This window comes from Silene latifolia, chromosome Y (assembly GCF_048544455.1).
Source record: "Silene latifolia isolate original U9 population chromosome Y, ASM4854445v1, whole genome shotgun sequence".
Lineage (NCBI taxonomy): Eukaryota > Viridiplantae > Streptophyta > Magnoliopsida > Caryophyllales > Caryophyllaceae > Silene > Silene latifolia.
Genome location: NC_133538.1, coordinates 249,349,080 through 249,361,018, shown reverse-complemented (window position 1 = coordinate 249,361,018; position 11,939 = coordinate 249,349,080). Strand labels below are relative to the sequence as shown.

At 38.6% G+C, this 11,939-nt stretch overlaps 1 protein-coding gene across 1 annotated transcript; it reads left to right on the top strand.

Annotated features, from left to right (window-relative positions):
* Positions 1–10,776: 10,776 nt before the first annotated feature.
* LOC141630422 (uncharacterized) lies at positions 10,777–11,886 on the top strand. Its single transcript, XM_074443245.1, has one exon. It carries the CDS (start codon positions 10,777–10,779, stop codon positions 11,884–11,886), a length of 1,110 nt encoding a protein of 369 aa, XP_074299346.1.
* Positions 11,887–11,939: the final 53 nt, after the last annotated feature.

Genomic DNA, 11,939 nt, shown 5'->3' with positions numbered 1-11,939 from the left:
ATGTGAATTGAACTTAAATGAAAATAATAGAATAAATGTTACCATGTCGGCGTTCTCGCACTTAGTCTTCCTTTTCTTCTTTATCTGGGCAGTTTTCCCATAATATTTCGTTACTCCAACCTGTAACGGACGCCCCTCAAACGACCTGGATGTTCGGGTCGGCCGATCGCTCTAGCAAGAACGTCATTACGACCACCGGGAGTGAATTTCCCTTCTTCTACCTCTTTCACTACTTTATCCTATAATATATTAAATAAACTTCAAATTATATTTGTGACTAAAATAATAAAGTTAGTAATGAACTCGTCTTAATAAAATAATGCTTACTATGTTGGCCAACACTTCCTGATCATATTTGTCACGCGACGACCGGGATCCTTTAGGCGTGTGCCCTTGTTTATAAGTTACATGCCGATCCACCTCTTTCACTCCCTTTGCCACCTACACATTAACATGGTAACATTTATACACGTAAATGTGTATCAATGCAAGTCCAAGTGTGATTAAAAAATAAAGTCTCACAGGGCAATAATGCATGCTACTTACGAGGTCCTCTTCTATCTTTCAGAATCCGCCTCGAGAACCATAGAATTTCCCCTTCTTGCATGAAATGTTAGCACGATTTCTTTTGCTAACGGCCTTCAAATAATTATATAAAAGCGCAAGTAGATGAGATAATAAAAAGATTATATAAAGGACTCATTAATTAAAAAAATGATAGGTAAATCGTTAAAAGGAGAGGATATTTAACCCGAAACTTCTCGCAGTTCTCATCTTTTTGAAAAGATCCCATTCTTCCCGCTTGATGGTGGGACACTTGTTTTCCTGGGGCTCTTACGCATCTCCCCGTTGCCTTGTCCACATACAACCAATCCCTAGCAACGCCACACTTCCACCGCTCCCGTGGACATCACCGCCTTATGCATTAAATACTCATCATGACTTTCATCGGGTATAATAAAGCCTTCCTTTATACGAGCCAACTATAACTCCGCCAATTTTGGATTCAAACTTTTAACATCCTCTAAATAGATAGGCACAAACTGTCTTGTGCAAGCACCAATCCAATCGGAGAAAAGACCCGCATTTGGACCAAAAGAGGGAAACCCTTCTCACTCCATGTTATTTCGAACTACCGTTTAGCGGCTATAGTCAAGGACTTTCTTGCACTTCGTAGCATCCCTCTCACCAGGCTTATTATCACCAGGCTCATTATTCTTTTGACTTCTTTTACGTTTTTCACCCATGATAATCCTAAAAACCAAATATGAATGATATAGCTGGATATGAACAACTTAACAACGTACATGCACAGTATTATCTAAAACCCTAAACCCTAATAGGAATGAAAATTTAAAACAACAGATTGAGCTTCTAAAATCCTAAACCCCGATAAGAGGAGTAAAGTAGATGATGCGGGATGATAAAGATAACAAAGAAGACGAAAAACAAACAAATGCATGAAAAAAGAAACAAGATGATCGTCTTAAAACCCTAATGACGAAACACAAAATTAAAGTGAACATACCTGTTGATGATGATGATAAAGAGAACGAGCAGGATGATAAGGGAAGGCAACGGAATCTGGGTTTCGGAAATCAAGGCGTCGAGAATGTAAAAAGCGAGGAAGAGAGAAGGATTAACACAGGATACCAACGGTTGGAGTAATAATGTTGTGTGTGTTAGTTTGTATATGGCATGCTGGATGGGTTTCTATATTAGTTTTTTATTAAGACAAACTATTAACAACGGGTGCTCAAAGAAGAACCGTTGTTATATGTTAATAACAATGGGTCAATAAAAGTCAACCGTTGTCAAAAGTTTATTACAATGGGTAACATATACCCGTTGTAATATATTTTCACCAAATTTGCGCCAAAATGAAATACGTCAAAAAAATAATTGACAACGGGTAGAGGTACTACACCCGTTGTTGAAAGTATTAACAACGGGTAATTTAAATATAACCGTTGTTATTGTTGAACCTCTTTTTTTAAAAAAATTATCAGTAATTCCATTACGGTCCAAACCTGTAACAATACATTATTCAAAGAATTTCAACACCAACATCCACATCTAATAATAAGATCAAGAAAATAAGACAACTTACACCAAAGATGCATGCATATACTTTGTATGTGTCCCGATGAACTATCTCAGGATCGGGACGTTTCTTGGATGTCATAGTTTCTTCGTTAACCCAAATACCTTCACCATGGTCATCACGCATATAGATGCTTTCAGTGTCCTCATGATCAGTGTCAACATCGTCGAAATAAGATACAATGGTAGACTGATCCATTCCCTCAAAAACGACATCCCGATCATCATCATCATTATCGGATGGACTACTCCTTCTTTTCCTTATAGACAGACAATGCAGACCACTTCTTATCCATAGGATCGGTGACATAGAACACTTGTTTAGCTTGGGATGCCATTATGAAAGGATCATCCTTATTATTGCCAACCTTACCCATATTGACCAACGTAAATCCCATCTTATCCTTTCGGACACAATGGATGTTGTTATCAACCCAATTACATCGAAACAAAGGCATTGTGAAATCAATGTAATCTAGTACCAATATTTCTTGAATAACACCATAATAAAGGCATTTTCCCCAAATAGGCTTTTTATCTTTTGAAGTAGCAAAGTGCATTGCCTCAAATTCCGAACTCACACCACTATTTTGCATTGTGCTCAACTCATCTTGCTCGCCGGTGTAAAAAGTATATCCATTAATGGCAAAACTGTTGTAAAAGGTGACCCTGGCATTTGGACCTAAACCAAGACGTAGTAACCTAGGAGAGATGTCATCACTAGTTTGATCAAGATAATCGTAAGACAATATTCCTAAACCACTCGGGAAACGTCTTCGTATGCTCGTTCGCAATCCACTTCTCGGTCTTGTTTTGGTGATCGTATTTGAGCTCATCTTTGTGTTGTTGAATATAAGGTTGCACCTCATCTTCGTTGTTTAGCACATACATGTGTGCTAAATGCAACATTTCACGTGTCACAATTTTTTCAACCCGGCCCCTAATACCTTTTCCGGTCATCCAATCACTATGACGATTCTTAGGAACGCCAATCAACTCCTCGGGGGAGAGATGAGCGTAACAATATGAAAGAGCTTCGTCTAAAATAGCGCGTTCAGCAATACAACCTTCTGGACGATACCGATTAGATGTATAGTCCTTGTAGACTTTCATCAATCTTTCGAAAGGATACTGGTATCTCAAGTACACGGCCCAAGGTACAAAATCTCCCTAACCAAGTGAATGGTCAGATGAATCATGATAGTGAAGAAAGAGGGTGGAAAATACATTTCCAACTCGACAAAGAGAGGTTACAACGAGGTCCCGCAATGAATCCGCGTCATCGGGATCGATGACTTTCTCGCATATGGACTGGAAGAAGAGACAGAATCTAGTTATAGCATATCTTACCTTTTCATGTAAAATGGAACGAATAGCCACGGGTAGTAATTGTTGCATCAAAGTGTGACAATCATGTGACTTTAACCCGGTGAGTTTTAGGTCTTGCATCGACACTAGGCTTTTGATGTTCGACGAATAACCATGTGGCACTTTAATTCCATTCAAGCATGCACGGAACTCTTTTCTCTCATTCCGTGAAAGGGTAAAAGCTTCTGGCGGTAAAAATGTACGATTACCTCTCTTCTGTGGTGCCAACTCTAGCCTAATACCCATCATTTTCATATCTTCCCTAGCTGCGGCGTTATCCTTTGTTTTACCAGAACATTCGAAGGGTATTGATAATATTATCACGGACATTTTTCTCAATGTGCATGAAATCGAGGCAATGCCTCGACCTCCAGTCGTGCCAATATGGAAGTTTATCAAAAAATATGGATCTTTTCTTATACCAACGAGTAGACAATTTAGAGCCGCTCTTCTTCCCATAATCTATCTCAATATGCTTTACTTTCCGATAAACTTCATGCCCACTCAAAATTCTAGGAGGTTGACGAAGTTCTTGTCTTCCATTGAATGCTTTCCGCATCTTGCGATAACAATGGTCATGATACAAGAACCTCCTATTTCCCATATACACATACTTACGAGAAGACTTCAAGTATTCGGACTCGATATCCTCCCCACACAATGGACAAGCCTCTTTCCCATGAACTGTGTGCCCGGAAAGGTCGCCATAAGCCGGATAGTCGGTTATTGTACACAATAACATCGCTCTCAAATTGAAAGTTTCGTTCTTATATGCATCAAATACTTCTATCCCACTATCCCACAACAATCGCAAATCATCTAGAAGAGGTTCCAAATATACATCTATATCATTTCCAAGTTGTTTAGGGCCGGAAATTAACAACGACAACATCAAATACTTTCTTTTCATGCACACATATGGAGGTAAGTTATAAATAGCCAACACTACTGGCCAAGTACTATGTTGGCTACTCATGTTTCCGTGTGGGTTCATTCCATCAGCGGACAGCGCTAGACGTAAGTTTCTAGGTTCATTGCCGAACTCGGGATACTTAGCGTCGAACGATTTCCATTGCTTACCATCTGCCGGGTGTCTTAGCTTTCCATCATTTATTCTTCCTGTTTCATGCCAAGTTAACATTTTTGCATCATCGGGATTCGCATAAATCCTTATGACTCTTGGTATCAATGGAAAATACCACAACACCTTAGCCGGATCCCTTCCTTATCCTTATAACGCCACTCCAAACATTTAGGGCAATTGGTTAAGTTTTGATATAATTTCCGATACAATATGCAATAATTTGGACATGCATGTATTTTCTCATATTTCATACCCACTCCTCTTATTAGTTTTTTCGCCTCATATGTCTTAACAGGTAGAACATTACCATCTGGAAGCAACTCCTTTATTAAGGCTAAAAAACTAGTGAAACACGTGTCACTCACCCCATTTGCCCCCTTGATATTAGACAACTTCACCACAAATTGACATTTTTGTGAACTTACAACCAGGATAAAGAGGTGCTTCAGACTCACACAACTTCTCATACATGTTGTTAAGGTCATCCCAATTACTAGTGTCATCACCTACATCTTCAAAAGCAATGGACTCATCATCATTCTCTTCATTATCTATAGACCCAACATTCAACTTCTCTACTTCCAACTCTTCCAACTCAAAAAACTCGGCAAACTCAGGATCATCAGTTAGCCTTTCGTGTACCTCAACATCATCTTCTTCCGAGTTATTCTCTTCCTCTAATGATTCCCCATGAAAAATCCAAAGTGTATAGGATCGACTAAATCTCCACTTTTCTAGGTGTATTTTAACGTCCTGAAAAGCCATATAGCTAATATTACCACATCTTTCACAAGGACATGCAATACTAGAAGAACCATTCAAATTGTTCGAAACGAATTCATAAAATTCAACTAAACCATCCTTGTAGGTGCGGTCACTCATATTTGCATCAATCATCCAAGTTCGAGTCATTATTCTACATTCGTAATAATAGGCAACTAATTCAGAAAATACAATAATAGGCAAACAAATAAACGAAATTCAGGAAAGCAATTAAGCTAAATTATCAACAAATTAGATAATAACCCAAAAAATCCTATATCTAGTTATAATAAGCGTTGCTAAGAAACATATATATACCTGATTGATAAACACGCGCGATGAGGGAGAGAAGACGTGACAACAGTGACGGAGATGAAGACAGAGAGACGATCAGGGAGGAATGGAGGATGATATAGTAGCAGTATTAGCTTGTGTTTGTGTTTGTAGCGTATAGCAGAATAAAGCAATATGTTGTTCTTAAGATTTTCATAATATTAATAACAACGGTTATTGAGATTACAACCGTTGTTAAAAAGTATTAAAAACGGGTTCTAATATAACCGTTGTGATTACTTTTCACTGATTTGGCGCCAAACCATTAACAACGGTTAAAATTTAACCGTTGTTATTAGTTTTTTCATTAACAACGGTTGTTTAAGTATGACCCGTTGTTAAAACAAATAACAACGGCTAACAACACATAACCGTTGTAATTAAGTTTGGTAAAATTCGCGGAATAAATTCTACAACGTGTTTTGATGATTTTCGTGAATAAGCGTTGTTAAAGGGCCGTTGTGGTTGCCTGTATTTGTAGTAGTGGTTATGGGGGTCAATTACTAGTTTCGCGATTATTATTCTTTAAACAGTTGGCCTTTATCACAGTTTATTCAGTTAACTTGGTTTACTTAAAGTACCTTTTGATTGTTTTGTCTTTTATACTACTACCTCAGACAATTGAGATGGTAACACCATCTTTTATATGGAAACGTCTCGCTTAAGGCTTCTAAATAAACGGGGTATTACACTTCTGCTTAAGAATATTCTTCTCAGCTTTTTCAACTTCATATAATGGTCCAAAAGAGTCTTCTCCTGTTCAAGGAGAGTGAAAGAACCGGTATTCCCCCGAATAGCTTCCTGACACTAATGTAGGTTTGCTTTTGCTATTTTAACTCGTTGAGCAATGCTACTATAATTTTGTCTATGCAGGATTATAAGCTCAATATTAACATTCCTCAGCTTAGAGAAGAACTTATAAGAGTTAGATCCCTGCACAAACTTTTCCCATGCTGCCTTCACAATGGAATGATAGTTTGGACGGTTCACTCAGCAATTCAAAAAACTAAATCTAGCAATAGTGTGTGGATCCTCAAAAAATGTAACCATAACATGGGAGTGATATGAAACCCCAGCAGGTAAGAAGTTAACAGAGGTTGCAGGGAACTGAATAGACCAGCTTGGGTTGCTCATTGCTTTATCTAGTTTAGACCACATTGTAGTATTCACTTCCTGCTTATTAGTCCAAGTATACTCATAACCTGTTCCATTCAGACTCTCTAACCCACATTGTAGCAAACAGGTATTAAAATCCAAAATGTCCTCCAGATGAGGAGGAATATTACTGATCCTTTCAGTGGCACTTCTTACAACATTGAAATCTCCAAGAACAATCCAGCTATTAACAGTACGGCTAATAGTACAAAGAGCATCCCATAGCTCAGTTCTCTCATTTGCATCATTGCTAGCATACACCACATTAAGATGGAATCTTTGACAAGTGGCATGATCATTATTAACACTATTATTATTATTATTATTATTATTGTTATTATTATTATTATTATTATTATTATTATTAGTATTATTATTGTTATTATTATTATTATTTTTTTTTTTTTTTTTTTTTTTTTTTTTTTTGATAAACCAAAATATTAAAATAGAAAGGGAAAGTAAGTAAGAGAAGGCGATTTACAGGCGAAAAGAAAACGATGAACATGATGACCTTCTACCATTGTTAGACACCTAGATCTCTTCCTAATGGCTCGTAACTCTGCAACTAAATCTAGGAAAAAGCACTCTGCTAGTTCTAAACGTCCAAGCTCGAAGAAGCTTGCAAATAAGAGCTACAAGGGTGGAGGAAAACAGGGGCCAGTTGAGAATGAAAGTTTACGTACTAAGCCAATGCATGAAGTTAACAAGGTTCCAGGACTGTCCTTTGAAGATGCTGAGGAACCAACAGAAAACGCTCAATGGATAACAACACGAGGTAAAAAGCCTATGGATATTAATTTAGTAGCTCAGAGCATAGTAGAAACATCTGAAAAGAAAGATGCTACCCTGGAAAATGAAATACTGCAATTTACTCTTGAGGATGTTCAAGAGGAGATTGATTATTGGAGTCAGGCAGTAGTCTGTTTTGTTCTAGGTGCAAACCCACCATGGGAGATATTGGAGGGGTTTATTCATAGAATCTGGAGTAAACATGGGATTGATAAAATCTCGTTTATGCCTAATGGAATCTTTTTAGTAAGATTTAAATCCCTACAACAGAAAGATGAAGTTCTCAAAGCGGGTTATCACATGTTTGATAACAAACCACTAGTGGTTAAACCCTGGCAGAGTGATATAGATCTCCTTAAGGAGGAAATAAAGGTGGTACCAGCTTGGATACGACTGTATGGTCTCCCACTCAAATTCTGGGGGAAATGCCTGCCAAGAATAGCTGCTCTGGTTGGACCTTTTGTGAAGACAGATCAAGCAACTGAAGCTAAAACCAGACTGGGGTATGCAAGAATGATGGTGGAGCTGAAAGTTGGAAATAAATTTCCAGATAATTTGCAGTTTAAAGATGTGAATGGTAATCTTTTGAAGGTTAAGGTGGAGTATGATTGGAAGCCTAGTGTATGCCTGAAATGCAAAGGCATGGGACATGAAACTAATGAATGCAGGAAGACTAAAGCAAAGAAATCATCTCAGACTATAACTAGGAAGGAATGGAGACCTATGCCCAAAGTAATATCAAAACTATCAGAGACTGAATTCCCAGCTCTGACAGCTCCAACAGTGGCAAGACCAGTCACTCCAGTGCTGGCAAGTCCAGTTACACCAGTGGCTACTATAAAACAGACTGAGGAACATGATGAAAGTGAAGCTGAAGATGAAACTATAGACTTGGATGCCATTGATCAGCAACAGAATAGTATCAAGAAAACGGGTAACCCTCCCACACCCCCCCTGTCTAATGAATAATGTAGGATTTTGGAATGTGAGGGGTTTTAACAGTATCAATAAACAGAAAGTAGTCAAAAATTTCATGAACAACCAGAGGGTGGGTCTTTTTGGTCTGCTTGAGACTAAAATTAGTGGTGGCAATGTGACTAATATAGCTCTTAACCTGTTTGATGGGTGGTGTGTTACTACTAACACACATACTCATAAGGGTGGAAGGGTATGGATGTTATGGCAACCACAATTGTTTGATGTTAATGTGCTGGAGTATAACCCTCAATTCATTCATGCTCAAATTACAGTTAAAGTTAGTGGGAAAAGATTTTATTTTACTTTGATTTATGCTTTTAATGAGGGGAAGGAGAGACTAGATTTATGGAAATGTTTGAATAAAATTGCCATTACCTGCACTGAACCTTGGGCTCTAGCTGGAGATTTCAACACAGTGCTAAATCCTGAAGAAAGACTAGGAGGGCAAACTAGAGATGAGGACATGGATGCTTTTGTTGACTGTATGAACAATTGTGGGATGATTGATATTCAGGCAACAGGGGCTTTCTATACTTGGACGAACAAACAAGATAGTGATCATAGAAAATACAGTAGACTGGACAGGTTTCTAGTAAACAGTGAGTGGCATAGTGTTTTTCCTGAAATGCTGGGTCATTTCCATCCTGAAGGGCTCCTAGACCATAATCCCTGTGTAGTGTCCAACAATCAGATGTCCACCAGTCAGCAAAAGAGCTTCAAATACTTTAATATGTGGGGAAGGGCAGATGGATTCATTCCTAGACTTAAGGAAGCTTGGGAAAATGCTGTGTATGGCACAAAAATGTTTTGCATTGTTAAAAAGATGAAAGCTTTAAAGAATGTGCTAAAAGGACTGAACAAGGAATGCTATTCTGATATTGAGGTCAAAACTGAGGAGGCAGAATTGAGTCTAAATGAACTTCAGCGATGTATTAGAGATGATCCTATGAATCACTCCCTTATTACTAGGGAGAGGGAAGTAATGGAGGAACTTAGAGTCCTGAACAAGGCAAAATATAGCTTTCTGCAGCAGAAAGCTAAAATCAAATGGACTGAAGATGGGGATATAAACTCAGCGTACTTCCATGCTAGCATTAAGAAAAGATGCATCAGAAACACAATTATTCAGATTGAAGATCAACAAGGGGGTGTGTGTGCTGATGCTCAGAGTATCCAAAACGCTTTCTTAGAATATTACAGTGACCTGCTTGGTAGTAGAAAGGCAACTGAAAATGTGAGAAATGCAGTACTTGAATATGGGAACTGTTGTACGGAGGAACACATTACTATACTTAATAAACCAGTGCTGTATGAGGAGGTAAAACAGATGGTGTTCTCTATTCCTATTGACAAAACCCCAGGTCCAGATGGATATTCAAGTGGATTTTTTAGGGACTCATGGGATGTTATTGGAAGGGATGTGGTTGAAGTCTGTTCAAGATTTTTTAACACAGACAACTACTAGCTCAACTAAATGCAACCAACATTAGCCTGATCCCAAAGTGTGAGAGACCTACTTCAGTCAAACAGTTCAGACCCATTGCTTGCTGCAATGTTCTTTACAAGGTTATCTCAAAAATTCTTTGTAACAGACTTGCCCTAATTTTGCCTGACTTAATTCATGAGAATCAAGGAGCTTTTGTCCAAGGGAGGTCCATTATTGAGAATGTCCTGATTTGCCAGGATATAGTTCATCAATACTCTAGAAATAATGTATCCCCGAGATGCTTATTTAAAGTTGATTTGCAAAAAGCATACGACACAGTGGAATGGGAGTTTGTGGCTCAACTGTTAGTGGGACTGAAATTTCCAAACAAATTTGTTGAACTCCTGATGAAGTGCATTACAACTACCTCATACACCCTAGTCCTGAATGGAAGCAACTTTGGGTATTTCAAAGGAAAGAGGGGACTCAGGCAGGGTGATCCAATTTCTCCTCTCATCTTCACTATCTGTATGGACTACCTGTCAAGACTCATAGCCTATGCCACTGCCAGATGGCCTTTTCACTATCACCCTCAATGCAAAGGAATTCGTTTAACTCACCTCATGTTTGCAGATGACCTCCTGATGTTTTGCAAGGGAGATGCACCATCTATTCTCCTCCTTGTCAAAGCCTTCACCTCCTTTTCTGATGCATCAGGACTGCAGATGAACAATGCAAAGTCAGAAATTTTCTTTAATGGTGTCAAAATGGATTTGCGATGATATTCTATCGAATCGGATTTCAGCAAGGGCAAATGCCATTCGGATATTTAGGGGTGCCAATCCACCTGGGAAAGTCTCAAAGAAAGAGTGCAAAGCAGTCTTGTGGAGAAAATGGTTTCAAGGATCAAAGTCTAGGTGCAAAGAAACTCTCCTATGCAGGTAGAATTGTCCTCATCAATTCAGTACTTAATACGTTGTATAACTATTGGGCAGCAATGTTTATTATTCCTAAAGCTGCTATTAGGAGAGTGGAGGCAATTTGTAGGAATTTCCTATGGGATAGCTCTTCAGAGTATCATAGAGTGCCCTTAGTGGGATGGGATAGAGTTACCATGTCAAAAACTGAAGGGGGGCTTGGGATTAAAAGAGCAAGCACCTGGAACATTGCCTCAGTTGGCAAATTAGTGAATTGGATTTATGTGAAGGCAGACAGGCTATGGATTAAGTGGGTTGACAGTGTATATCTCAAAGGCACAAGCTGGAATGACTTCAAACCTGCCAATGACTCTACCTGGACCTGGAAAACTATCTGCAAAGTGAAGGAACTGATTAAGCAAGGATTTGTTAATAATGGGTGGGCTCCTAATCAGAAAGGTTACACAATTAGCCAAGGATATGAATGGATTCAGGGATCAGCTCCCAATCAACAGTGGACCAAATTAGTCTGGAATGAATGGAATGTACCCAAGCATTCATTCATTTCCTGGCTAATAATGCAGAATGGACTGAACAATAAAGCTAAGCTTTTCTTGTATGGATGCTGTGAAGATGACTTGTGTGTCTTGTGTGCAGAAATGACTGAAACTAATGAGCACCTGTTCACTGAATGTAAATTCAGTTGTCAAGTTCAAAAATATGTTGAAGATTGGATTCATCGTCCATTTCCCACTGATAATGAGCTGATGAATGTCTCTGACCGCAGCATGAAATGGAAGGCTCTTGCCTTGGTATTGTCGTGCTACAAGTACACAGTGTGGCATCAACGCAATCTTGCTCGTACTCAATTCAGTGTTGTCAGGCCTATGATAGTGGCAGAAAGAATGAAGCAGGTGGTGCAACAACAAATCCGTTTTTTAATGAGCGTAAAGGAGGACAATATGAAATGAATGAAAGGAACATCTTTTCCTGATTCATAGCTTTTCTTTAGTATTAGGTGTAG

Bases quoted from the DNA above. Each gene is read 5' to 3' on its own strand.
- LOC141630422 (XM_074443245.1), top strand. From the start codon at position 10,777: ATGATATTCTATCGAATCGGATTTCAGCAAGGGCAAATGCCATTCGGA.